The sequence below is a fragment of the Hemicordylus capensis genome, chromosome 8 (assembly GCF_027244095.1).
Source record: "Hemicordylus capensis ecotype Gifberg chromosome 8, rHemCap1.1.pri, whole genome shotgun sequence".
In the NCBI taxonomy this organism is placed as follows: domain Eukaryota; kingdom Metazoa; phylum Chordata; class Lepidosauria; order Squamata; family Cordylidae; genus Hemicordylus; species Hemicordylus capensis.
Genome location: NC_069664.1, coordinates 3,404,205 through 3,417,615, shown reverse-complemented (window position 1 = coordinate 3,417,615; position 13,411 = coordinate 3,404,205). Strand labels below are relative to the sequence as shown.

The following is a 13,411-nucleotide window of genomic DNA, read 5'->3' as shown; positions in this document are numbered from 1 at the left end:
AGGGTGTGGGAGGGAAAAGTCAATTGTAATGATATTGGAGCCCTATTACAGAAAAGAATGAATTCTTCTCCCCCTGAGGGCTTTGGCTGCGTTGGCTGATGGGTTCTTTCTTTCACTTTCTTCCCCTCTTTGTCATGAATGCAGCCTGGAGAACAATTGATTTCTCTGGCAAGGAGCGAAGCCTCTCAAATCCTTCTTCAAATGCCTCTTTCAAAGGCCTCAAGTTGGGAGAGGAGTTTTCCTTTTGCCAGGCCTTGCCCTCTTCTTTTGACTCACTCCCGCTTCTCTTGCCTCTTGGGCTGAGGGTGTAGTAAATATAGGGGATTAGCCCAGAGCCTTTTCTGCCTTGCTTGCTCGCTCCGTGGGTGCTTGCCTGGGGAGCGCTAATGGTGTGTAGGCAGCACGGCACAAAGAGTTGCCTGCCGCTGTTGTGAATAGGAGGGCAGTCCCGTCGTTGGTGACTTGGCCTCCTCAGCGCTCTCGGAGACTTAAGCAGAAAATGAAAACCAAGCATGGGCCGAGAAGGTTTGCCAAGGTGGGTGGGATGGCAACATTCCTCTTTTGTCTTCCAAGGCTGGGATAAACATGATCCACTGATGGACCATTGGCCTGTTTCTGGCAGATTGCCTTGCGCCTGTTGGTTGCTGGGATTCTTGCAAGCAAAGCAGGAGTAGCTGGGCCACGGTCTGCTCTCGCAAGGCACTACCTAGAATGTAACTACTTTTAGAATATAGTTTGTGCTTCAGAATAAGAGAGTGCACCCTTGGTCCCTTTGACTCCAGTGAGATGCCTTTTGTCAGTTTCAAAACAGATCAGTTGATCATGGGGAGTCTGCCTCAGTTTGGTCGGCTTGCAGTGTGGACATCTATTGGAGGACTGGTCTCGGAGATAAAATATTCAGAATACACAAGCACTGCTGTCAACGCTTTCACATTCTAATATGTGGCATCCCAGTTTCCTGGGCTGCATTGTGTACAAACTAAGATGCTCAGGGTTCTGAGTTCCAACAGTGATGTGCTGCCAGCTTGCCTAGTGGGAGATGTTGCTTTGCATTAAGGAGACATTATGTGCCTCTTGGCTTCGTTGGTGAGCAAAGGACTCATCTGGTGGACTTGGATTGGAGTAGCTCTATGTAGCCTGCAGCAGTGCTCTTGTGCTGTCTCCTCCCTTCCTTGTGCTTTCCATCAGGTGTCTTCTGGTCCTTTCTTTCTTGGAATTCTAGGAGATGTTGGTCTAGGTTTGTAAATCTTGGCAAATTGTTGGCGTTGTGGTTTTATGTAATCCCATGATTCTGTCTTGTATGTATGCAGAAGAGAACTTGCCCCTGGCTCTGGCCAGGCTAAGCCATGGATCTGGTTTGTAGAGGCTTGCTTTAGTCCCTTGGACTGAGGACAAGTTTCAGCACCACAGACGTGTATATTATTCTTTAGAATGTGGCTGAACCAAAAGTTTCTGATCTCCTGTGATTTGCAAGGCTGGGACAAAACAACACTGAGGTTAGGTGTTTGCAATCTTTTTGCAGCAATTTCTTCTCAGTGAATATTTTTTGAGAGACTCACTATGCAAGTCAGCATGGGACTTGAAAATTGGTTAGGGATGATGAGATGGGAACGCTTTTCTGCCAAGGCTAGGATAAAGAGGGCACACACACTGTTGTCTGGGCTGTATATACCAAAACACCCCCAAAAATCCCTTGTACCAAGAGCATTCAAGTTCTGCTCCAAGAAAAATTAGATATTGTGGCACATACAAATTGTGGAGTTGAAAGAAACATGCACATTTTTTGCTTGTTTTGAATATTTTTGCTTCTGTCAGTTACAGAAAAGGTCAAGGAATTATGCAGAGCACCAGAGCCCTGAATGCTGCAAATTATAATTAAACACCTCACAGTTCCTCACTGAGGAGGATTTTCTGCCTTGGGGCTGCAAGGAATTCTTCTTTTCTATACCCTTCCTCAAGGCTATTAAACTATTAAGCGAAGTTCAGGGTTAAAATGGATATGAACATCTCAACTGCAGGATATTTACTGCATTTGTGTTTAGAATTGTCTTTGGAAAGACAGGCTGCTGAAGGATTTTGGGAAAACTAGGCACCAGGAATTCCTTTTTTCAGGCAAGTGGTTCAAGCTGTTTGTTTCTTCCTCAGGTAAAGATGCGGCCCATGGACAGGGGACTCAGGTTGGAGGTTGTTGTGCCCTTTTTGGGCAAATACCGTCCTTTTGTTGGGCGCTGCTGCCAAAGGTGTACTCCAAAGAGCTGGGTAAGTAATTGGTGGGAGAGCACTGGAGAAAGATGAGCTCATTGCCAATAATGGGGAAACCCATGGGCCAATCTCCCCTTTTGGTTTGTTTGTTGTTTTGCTTTGTGTAGGCTGCTTATTTTGTTAGCAACCAGTAAGCACACACTTCTTTTTCTAGGGCCCTGCACAGCAAATACTGCTTCTGATCACCCATGACAGAGTGAGAAATGTAGATGGCTGGACTCAGTGGAGAAGGTGCATTGTGGCACTGCCTAAGTCTTTTTAGTTTTGTTTGGGGTGGTTTTTGTTGTAGATATTTTGTTCTTGGCTTTTAAAGTTGGCTTAATCATTTAATAGTTTTGTGCATGGCCTTGAGTGCCCTGCTGCAGGAAGGTTGTATATAAGTTGTACGATAAATATTAAAACAGTGCCATCTAGGTGCCTGGTGATTTACAGAGCACAAGAGGACAGGTCCCTGCCCTGCAGGGTATACAGTCTGTAATTAAATGCATGGGAGGCAACCAAGGAAATGTTGACTCCTGCCTCCATGGAAAGAATGTGCAGTTCTTTCTGTTGTGTGTGCTTATGCTTAGTCATAGTAAATCAGAGCATTTTTATTTTCAGGGGTTTTTTTTGTCCTGGAGAGGCTGTGGTTTCAGGAATTTGGGGTTGCTGGGCAAGTGCATCTGTGATAGATCCCTTTAAGCAGCAAGGGAAGGCGAGGGTGGGAGGCACAAAGAGTTAAGCCCAGTATCCTCTGCCCAGACGACTTATGTGGCAAGTGAAGCCCCGTGCCAAATTTCTTCTTAAAAGATTATCTTTGTACTGATCAGTACTGATTGGGAGCAGTATCGCCTCCTTGGTCTTTTGGGGTTCTTGCACAAGAGTATACCTTCATTGAGCCAGAATAGTACCCTGGATCCTTGTTCCCTCTAAGGTATGGGCTTGTGCGTGCACTCGCATGTTTTTTGATGTCCGCTCAGTTCAATTTGGATCCCACTCAGGTTGAATCAGGAAGGCCCCACTCTGAATGCATGTGCGCACACATGGCCTTGATCCTGCCGCCCAGAACAAAATTCATTCTGCACACCAATGGAAAAAATGAGAGAGAACACTGCCCTGGATCCATGCTTGCAGTCACAAGTGGACTTAAAAGAACAGCAGGGGTGGGCAAACTTGGCCCTCCAGCTGTTGTTGAACTACATCTCCCATCACCCCCGCCACAATTTATTGTGGTTTCAGTGAGCTGCTGAAGGGCTACGTGTGCCCAGTCCTGCTCTTCACTGACTGGCAGTGGCTCTCCGTGGCTTCAGGCAGGACTCAGAGTCTCTTCCCAACCCTACCAGGAGAAGATGCTGCTAAGGATTGAACTGGGGACTTTCTGCATGCCAGGCGGGTGCTCTGCTGATGAACCATGATGGCCCCACCCCCTCCCTTCAGGTGCATTAAAACAACCAAACTCCCTTCATCCTTCTGTGACCCGTTTGTGATGGCTACGACAAGGTGACCCACAGCAAGCCTTGTTTAGGGGGGTCCCGAGGGGCCTAGGGAAGCAAGAGCTAGGCTCTGCCACACAGATAAGAATGTTTCTCCAGGGAGACGTCCTGCACAGACTGCTGGTTTGCATTGCTGCCGCCCAGGCAAGGCGAAAGAGCCCTGCTCCTTCTCTAGGCAAGGCCCTGCTTCTTGAAACGGCTTGCCCGACTTGCGTTGGCTCCAGCCGCACTAGTGGGCCTCTGGTGAGATCGGTCGGCCTCTGAGGACTCCTCTAAGTCAGAGGATGAAGGCAAGGCTGTGTCATTGGGTCATGGAGTGGCTGCTGGTTTGGGGTCCCCTCTTCTTTTAGTGTGGGGAGTCTCAGTGGCATAGGGTCACCCAGGGTCATGACCTTGGGTTGTTCCCATCCCATATCCCCTGAAGTTTCCTCTTGGTCCCCCAGGTGGTGGTGGTGGGGGGGGGGGGACGGATTCTGGATCCATTAACTAAAGAGCTGATGCAAGAATAGTGGCCAAGAATGTGAGCTGTGAACCAAGAAGGCCATCGTTCAAATCCTGCCTCAGCCTTGAATTCACTAAGAAGCAGTAGGCAGACCGTCCTTTTCTCCCCACCTGCAATACAGGGGTAATATTAATGGCCTGTTTATGGAACAGTGTTAAGGGTTGCTGATATAGGGGGGCGGTTCCCATGAGCAGCCCTACCTGGGTACCCTTCCCCCCACTGAGCTGCTCTCATGGCTTGAGAGGCCTTGGTGGGATGAGGCCATTGCTCAGCGGTAGAGCGTCTACGTTGCACTGGAATTCTTGCCTGGAACCTTGGAGAGCTGCTGCCAGTCAGTGTAGACAAGACTGAGCTGGATGGATCAGGGTCTGTATAAGGCAGCTGCCTATGTGCCTGTGCTTTTTTCCTCCGTGCAGCATAGAACCTCCTCAAAAAAGTGCACTTTTCTACTGCTTGGTGGGGCAGGGGGTTGGTGAGAAGCATTGAATTGAAGGCTGCCATGGGAAACATAGGAAGCTGCTTTCTACCGAGTCAGACCACTGGTCCATCGAGCTCAGTATTGTCTACACAGACTGGCAGCGGCTTCTCCCAGGTTGCGGGCAGGAGTCTTTCTCTCAGCCCTATCTTGGAGGTGCTGCCAGGGAGGGAACTTGCCCTGATTTCCAGGGTTTTTAGCTGTTTAATTGGCTTTATTGTGTTTTAATGGTTTGATTTTAATTGTTTTTATTATGCTGTAAACCGCCCTGAGCCATTTTGGAAAGGCGGTATATAAATCTAATAAACAAACAAACTTGGAACATTCTGCATGCAAGCAGAAAAGCTGCAAACAATTAGCAGCAGCAGCAAAAAGGCAGTGGCTTTGGCCCCTGCCCCTTCCATCACCTCTCTAGTGAAAGAGAGAACTCCAATTTGCCCAGCTTTCACATTATTGCCTTGTGCAGGTGCTGCATCTACTCACAAAAATGCCACATCAGTGCTTTTAATGTCACCCTCTAAATGTTCATCCTGTCTGCAACCCAGCAGGTTGCTGATTTGAAAGGGGCTCATAATGCCATGCTATAAAGTTATGGTGTGGCCACGTTTAGAAAACTCTGCACGCTTCTGGAGGGCCCAGCTCCAAAATCATCATACATAAAAGAGGTGCTGCAATGATCAAGGGGACGCAGCATCTTCACCACAAGGCAAAGCTACAATTGCCTGGGGCTTTTTAGGTTAGAACAAAGCAGGCTGAGAAAAAGGGATGGCTGGAGACATGATCGGATTTATAAACTGAAGAGCCCTTTAGAAGAGCGTGGGCAGGAGGAGGTTTTGTTCCTCCTCTGCCATATCACAATTCAGGATCACCTGATGAAGTTGACTGGCAATAGGTGTTGGAAAGACAAAAGGATGTACTTCTCCACGCACTGCACAATTAACGAGAGGAATTTATTATCTCCAGATGTGGTGACGACCATTTAGCTTAGATAACTTTAAAAAAGGATTAGATGCATTCATGAAGGATGTGGAGGGGGCTGTCAATAACTGTGCCTAGATGGGGTGAGCTTTCATAGTCCAAGGCAGGGTATCAGTGATGATCGGACTGTGAACTACTTGGAGGCCTCCGACTGGCCACTCTTGGAGACAGAATGCTGGGCTGCTAGGATTTGGTTTTTGTAATGGGAGAGGGATTTTGACTCCTGCACTGCCATTCTTCTTTCTAGTTGGGACAGGGGGTTGATAAATTGTGATGATGGGATAAAGTGCCCTCACTGCTGGACCTGAACCAGTCCTCTTTCTGTCTGCAGAAATCCTTCTTCCACAAGCACCTCACCTCTCTGGGATTTTGCAATGTAATCAAAATAACAGAAGAAAACACCAGGTAAATAGAGGAGTAGATTCCTAGGTGCTTTGGGGATCCCTTTGGGTTTAATTGTGGGATATGAAATGCCTTAAATAAGCTAGGCTGGGATGGTGGCCAAGTGGCCAGTTAAATATTGCCCATTATTTGGTGCCTAATGAGCCCAGCTGTTTTTAAAGACTGATATCTGTTTGTTAATAATTGCTGTTCATTTTTTTAAAAAAAATTCTGTAACCCTGGTGTTCCAGGGTAAAAGCCAAAGCGAAGAACTGTTAGTGAATCATTTACTTTTGCCTTATCTGACATTGTTATAAATTATAATAATCCTAAATTATAATAATCACACTTTTTAAAAGCTACTTTTTCACCGTAAAGGTTAACTAGTTTGTTCTTGTAATTGGCATCAGTTTCTAATGTGTCCTTTAAAAATTGTTCTGATAAAGTCAATGCTTCAAAAATACTTGATTCCTATTCGTCTGGTCAGTTAACCATATTGACTGGTCAATGCCCAGCCCCGCAATATACACATGGAAAGGTGTCAGGAATATGGCATGGGGAAGAATTCTTAAGCATCACTCTGTGTTGGGCTCCTATTTTTCTAATGTACAAAGGCATCTCAGCTCTGCTTCTGACTCCTTGGGTTTTTGACCTGCTCATTCCATTGCGTGTGTGTTTCTACTGGGGTTTGAGGATGCCCTGTTCTGCTGCAGTCTCCCACATTTCCTTACAGCACAGGATTATTCAGTTGGAGATGTGAGACATCACAAGTGTGGAAACTGTTTGTCCTTCTCAGTTGTGTGAGGATTCTTCTCCCTTTGCTCCTTCCTGGATGGCTATCTTTCTCCTGGTGCATTTCACCTTGGTTTGGCACTGTGCATTCATTGGCAGTTCAGACCAAAAAAACCTCCCGTCCAGTACTAAAACCAGACATTTGGGTGGCTAAAGTGGCAGGTGGTAGACCTGCCTTTGCTCCATAATGATTGGTTTCATTCTTGGGCCCTTAGTCACCATCTGATGAGACCGACCACCCATTGCCCAACCTACCATGGCGAAGGGGCAGCAGTTGACTCAGGTGTTAAGGGCAGCAGAGTGGTCAAATTGGGGCTTCCTGTGTGGCACAATCTATGGGGAGGTTCTTCCACACCAAGCCAGTGTTGCTGCTGGGCAGCTCCAGCTGATTTCCGCAGGGCTCCTGAAGGAGAATCGGAATATAGGAAGCTGCCTTATATCGAGTCAGACCATTGGTCCATCTAGCCCAGTATTGTCTGCACCGACTGGCTGTGGCTTCTCCAAGGTTGCAGGCAGGAATGTCTCTATCTCTATCTCTATCTCTCTCTCTCAGCCCTATCCTGGAGATAGGAACTTAGGAAACTGCCATATACTGTCAGACGATTGGTCTGTCTAGCTCAGTATTGGCTTCACAGACTGGCAGCGGCTTCTCCAAGTTGCAGGCAGGAATCTCTCTCAGCCTTGTCTTGGAGATGCTGCCAGGTGGGGAACTTGGAACCTTCTGCTCTTCCTTGAGTGGCTCCATCCCCTGAGGGGAATATCTTACAGTGTTCACACTTCTAGTCTCCCATTCAAATGCAAACCAGGGCAGACCCTGCTTAGCCAAGGGGACAAGTCATGCTTGCTACCAGAAGACCAGCCACCTAATGGCACAGTGGGGAAATGACTTGCCCAGCAAGCCAGAGGTTGCAGGTTTGAATCCCTGCTGGTATGTTTCCCAGACTATGGGAAACACTGTTGATTGATTGATTGGACAGCAGCAGTATAGGAAGATGTGGAAAGGCATCATCTCATACTGTGTGGGATATGACCATGGTCAACCCCTCCTGTATTCTACCAAAGACAACCACAGGGCTCTGTGGGCACCAGGAGTCAACACCGACTTGATGGCACCCTTTACCTTTACCACCAGACTAGCTCTCCTCCCTTAGAATGTCCTGGCGTCCTGTGCCTGGGGTCCTGGGCAGGCCCTTCCAAGAGTCTTCTGTTGGCTTCCTCATCTACTCTTTGTGCTTGTCTTGATTTTCTTTTCCTTTCTCCCACCCCCATCACTTCCAAATTAAAATGTAGATAACAAAGCTTTCTAGCTCATAGGAATTGTGTGAGGATTAAAGACTTGATTCTCATTAGCCTGATTCCTAATTATTTTAATTGTAGTTTGTAAAGTTCTTTTGAAAACTGAAATCCCCAAAGCACTAAGTGTTGTTAACAGCAGGGAGGAGAGAAAGTACTTGATTGATATCGCAGCCAAAGCAAAGATTCGTGGTTTTTTAAAGTGAAGGGGGAGAAACCCATCACTCTACCAGATGGAGCATGGGGCCTGAGGAGTGGGCTCCAAGTTCACTGTCACCCCATAGATCTCCTTTTCGGGGCTCGCAGAACTCTAGGGCAAAGAAGCCTGAATTCTGTGCCAAGCCAGAACAACGCTGATGAGCCGCATTCTGCAAGATAAAGCTAAATTATGCAAATGTGCCGTTTTTCCATATGGACTTCTTGAGTTGTGTTTAGCTTATTTTAAAAACAGCCAAAGTTGTGAGCATTTGCAAGTTGCATTTTACTGCTATTGAAGCAAAACCTGGTACATAAGATGCAAAATACCAAGAAAGGGAAGCTTACATAAGCATAGTTTATATGTGAATTTATTGAATATACAAGCACACGTGCACACACATGTATGTCTAGATTTTGCAAGCAAAACAGGATGGGCTTCACCCTTGTGCTCCGTTTGTGAGCTTCCGGAAGCATCTGGCTGGGATTCATTTATGGAATTCACTACCCCCAGTTGTGGTGACGGTCACAAGCACCGATGGCGCCATCTGATCCAGGAGTGCTCAAACGGCCTTTGGCCATTGTGATGGGGGATGCTGGGAGGCGTAGTCCAAGAATATTTGGGATGTTGGGCCTCGGTCCAACTCTTAAAAAAAAACGTTCCTGGGTTTGTCATGTGGGGCGGTTCCGATGTAACCATGGTTCGTTGTACCTGGTTGGGAAGTAGAGCTTAGTCTCTTGACGACTGCAGTCTGGGCAGATGCTCCCGCTCTTTCCGCCTGTCGCAGGACTAAGTCTGGCTGGGGGCTCTCCTCTTGACCCTTCGCAATTGTACGAAGTCTCCCTCCACTCCAGGTATAGAGGCTGGCTGGTGAGGAGGCTCTGCTACTTCCTCGCAGTGGCGGACTGGAAGCTTGGTGCGGATACCCACCGCAATCTCCTGGAAAGGATTTTTCACAACAAGAGGTACAGCTGCTCTTAGCCAGAGATCTCAGAGGGGGTGCAGCCGTGGGGAGGCTGGGGGCCGGGCAGCTGTGGGCTTTCTTTTCAGAGCTGTCAAGCTGCTCTGGGTTGCTCAAGCCGTGCCTTGGAAGACTTGATGGAAGGCTGTAAGAGATTCCCCTTAAGGGATGGAGCCACTCTGGGAAGAGCAGAAGGTTCCAAGTCCCCTCCCTGGCAGCATCTCCAAGTTAGGGCTGAGAGAGATTCCTGCCTGCAACCCCGGAGAAGCCGCTGCCCGTCTGTGTAGACAATACTGAGCTAGATGGACCTATGGTCTGACTCCGTATATGGCAGCTTCCTGTGTTCTATCTGCTTTGTGAGGTTTGGTGGGTCACACTTCCCTCTGATGTAAAGGCCAATGAAATTCAACATGATCTGCAGCAGGCAGTGGTTTGTCTGATCTGCTTCTGAGTTGCTGTGATCCCACTAGTATCACAGAAGGGCTCTTCTGGTCGAAAGGGCTCTTCTGGTGAATAGGCAAGGGCTCTCTCCATGTCCAGCTCCCTTGACCTGTACCTACTGGTGGTCACTTTGCTCTCACGGCTGTTCTCTCTCCACTACCCCAGCAAATACTTGCTGTTTATTTCCCGGAAAAGCCGCTTCCTCTTGAAGAGAGAGACTCAGGCAGCCAGTCACCAAAAAAGTGATGTGGCATTCGATATCTGGAGCTGAGGAGAAGAGGGTCAGGCCAGAGGCGTAACTAGGGAAAACGGCGCCCGGGGCAAGCACTGAAATGGCGCCCCCCCCACCGTCCCCGTCCCCCGTCGCCCCCCCAACATACCACATTATACTTAGGTTTTTCCTCACAAGCGCTCGCCGCCGCCACCAAGCCAGGCCACTGGCCGCCAGGCGCCAGCAAAGCAATGGGGGGGGGGGTGCAGGCGGCGCGGAAGGGACCGCTCGTGGGGAAGGGGGCACTGACGCGCTCCCTTGACTGCTGCAGCGCTGCTGCACTGAGCAGGAAACATTTGTATTAACAAAAAAATTTAAATTTTTTTTTAAAAAAATTGGTCATGGCGGCGCCCCCCACGTGACCAGAAAAGATGGCGCCCGGGGCACGTGCCCCCCCTGCCCCCCCTATAGTTACGCCTCTGGGTCAGGCTGTAGGGGTCACTTCATCGGCCCCCAAGCTTGCTGATACCAGAAAGGGGCCTCTAAGAAGGGCTTGTTGCAGCCTGAGATTTCTTCAGACGTGAGCTGCTGGCATCTCTCGGAGACTGAGGGCGTTTTGACAAGTGATGCTGAAAAGACTTTTAAATCTGGATTGTGTCCCTTGTGAATGGTTAATGCACCATAGAAAGTGGGAGAGTGCCTTAAAAAAAAAAAAAAGCAAGCAAGCTTGTGCATTCTAACTAGTATAAGCTTTTTGTTCAAGTTACAAATGTAAAAACCTGGTGGAAAGGGCCTAGCTTCCTGACTGTGGCTTGAGCCCCCTCCTGGCAGTAGCAGTAGGTGGGCAGGCGTGTGGGGTGGGCCACGCTGGGCCACAGGGCCCAGAAGGGCAGATGGACATATGAAGCTGCCTCCTACTGAGTCAGGTTTTGGTTTGCAGGTTTTGCAACTTTTTGTAGTGCTCCAGAAACCTGCACCATCGGTTTGACCAGAGATGAGAGTAGGGCAGAAGGAATAAGTGTACATGATGCCCCAAAGATCTGTCTACCTGCAGCCTCGAAATTGCCGGCAGTTTCATGAACTGGGTTTTTGGGTGGCGAGATCTGTGTGAACTCCAGCTCATTGGCTGCCCCCCAGTATTTTAAATTGCCCAGAGTCTTTGAAGAGGTTTGCAGTCACAATGCCTTTGAAGCCAGTCCCCAGAACATTCATCATACGAATGCTCACTGGTGGGCAGCTTTTGTCCTCCTCTTGACTTTACGTGCATATCTTCCGAAGTTGTTTTCCTTTTTTCTGCTCAGGGTACAGGAGATTGTTTCTCAGAGAGTGTCCCAGGGCAAAGGGGATGCACCGCCAGTGTCCAGAACACAATGGATGAGAAAAATTCAGGGGATCCTCTGCCAGATGCAGTCCTCCCTCTCTCCTTTCCTGTTGAGGTATGGAACTGTGGAGTTGCTGTCTCTCTCTCTGTGTGTGTAACGTAATAGATGTGGCTTGAGGCTGGGATCAGCTGTTGGCCATCTTATCATTATACTGAAGTTGCAGTTTGCAGGGTTTTCCTTCCTTCCAGGGTGTTCTTAAATTCTGCCTCAACTGGCCTGCTGAGGAATGCTGGCACGTCTGCCATGGAACCCACAGTGGAATCTGGGGCTTGCTGGGGAGGACAGTCAATTCTGGTGGTATGCTGGCCCAGTCTTTTGGGCCTTATTGCCTCCTCCTGTGAACAGAGAGTGTGGCGTAGAACGCAGCCAACACTATCCGCAGCCATGGACAATAAGCCTTTCAGGATGCTTGGCTGCCCTTACTGCTCTTCTCATGGAGGAACCCCCAGGTGATCACACGCCTAAGGATCTCCGGAGTTGCCCACAACACAGCTTGCAAACCACTTGACTGTAGGTTTCCATCTGCAAGTCTCAAAGCACTTCCCAAAGGAGGCTCACTGTCATTTTCGCTCCCATCCTCCCACTTCTTTTTAAAAAAATGCAGCCCACAAGTGTGGATTTACTCAGGGCCATGAAAAAGGTCATTTCTATAAAGCGGGGGGGGAGGGAGACTGCTGCTTCACTAACCAGCCATTCCCAACCATTTAAACAAATGATTAATAGTCCCAGATCACTCAATGGGTGGGATAGGCAGGTCAGAAAGATCAATTTTTCTGTTAGTTCTTGACTCCTTCAGCTCATCTTGGGGATTTGTGTATTCAGTGTTTTCTGCAAACGTTAATATTTCATGACTTTTTTTTTTTTAACAGTGACTCTCCTAAGACCCCCATGCATCTGGCAAAATGATCCATTTCAATCGTTCAAATAGTATCTCGTTCCTGATACAGGAGTTGCATTTCCCACATAATGGGGTGTGTGCCCTTTCTAGGCATTCCCTGGGCTTAGGGGTGAGGGGGAGTCCCTAAGGGCCTACAGGAGCCCACCTTGGGAATCTGAGGTTCTCACCCAAGTCAGATCCTGATTTGAACTGCAGCAGAACCCCGGTTCGAGACTGAAGGACAGGACACCGACTCTGTGATTGCAGCCGCACAGAGTGCACCGGAGGAATGCAAGGATGGCGTATTGCCGCCAGCTGCCTCTTTAGGAATGTAGGAGGCTGCCTTCTGCTGAGTTAGGCCCTTGGTCCAGCTAATGTAGTATTGTCTACAATACGCCCAATTCTGGGCCAGGAAGGAAGCAAAGAGGTTGGCCTGGCTCCTGGGAGGCTGGAGGAATCTCCTCCCTCCCTGGCTGCACTGACTTCTGCTGCTTGTTCTGGGCTAGAGGAGGGAGTGAATGATGGAGGAGGCCTTTGGAAACAGCTAATTTTCAAATAAATTATAGTTAATAAGCCACAGGGCCATAATATATGTATTGCCGGACACTTTGCTGCGAAATTCCTGTCTGGTGGATGGGATTGAAAGGGGGAGTGAGGAATCTTTGGTGGGCATCCCTCACCCCTTGGAGTCATCCCCACTTCCACCGAGTGTCCTCAGATTTGCACCGTCCGGCTTTGGAAGGCGTGTTTGTGGATGGACTCCATGCTGGCACACAGCGGCACTGTGGCAGTGCTGAGCTGGAGAACCTAAGATTGAGCTCCAGAGAACTTGGGGTGAATCCACCCCCCCCCCCGCTTTTAAAGCAAGGATGGTGGCATTGTGATTATGCAAGGAGATTTTGGAGCGGTATCTGGGTTATAATTTATCAGCTCATTGGTTGGCAATTACAGCTGGACCCCTTAGTGGTGCCATTGGATGTCTTTGACGCTTCATTTCAAGGAGGAGAGAAATTGCTTATTATGGATCTTTGGCTGGCTGCTAAAACTGTCTTAGCAAGAGATTGGAAAAATACAGGGGGTCCCATATTTGGTTGAAGAGCATCTTGGAGGTAGCAGAAAGAGAGAAACATATAAAGAAGAAATGGCAATAGCATTTCTTTTGTGGGTTAATGGTCTGTATTTACTGGA

General features: G+C 48.4%; 1 protein-coding gene across 21 annotated transcripts in view; it reads left to right on the top strand.

The window, feature by feature from the left end:
- GPAT2 (glycerol-3-phosphate acyltransferase 2, mitochondrial) overlaps positions 1-13,411 on the top strand; it is a 108,913-nt gene that overhangs the window by 52,453 nt on the left and 43,049 nt on the right. For 18 of the 21 annotated variants that reach the window (XM_053269585.1, XM_053269596.1, XM_053269595.1 and 15 more), the window contains 4 exons: positions 2,146-2,259; positions 6,021-6,094; positions 9,206-9,316; positions 11,266-11,400. In XM_053269585.1, coding sequence (XP_053125560.1) covers positions 2,146-2,259; positions 6,021-6,094; positions 9,206-9,316; positions 11,266-11,400 — 434 coding nt within the window. Of the gene's footprint in view, positions 1-47; positions 536-2,145; positions 2,260-6,020; positions 6,095-9,138; positions 9,317-11,265; positions 11,401-13,411 lie in introns of those variants that run through there. The other 3 variants (XM_053269591.1, XM_053269604.1, XM_053269588.1) reach the window with 3 other exon arrangements.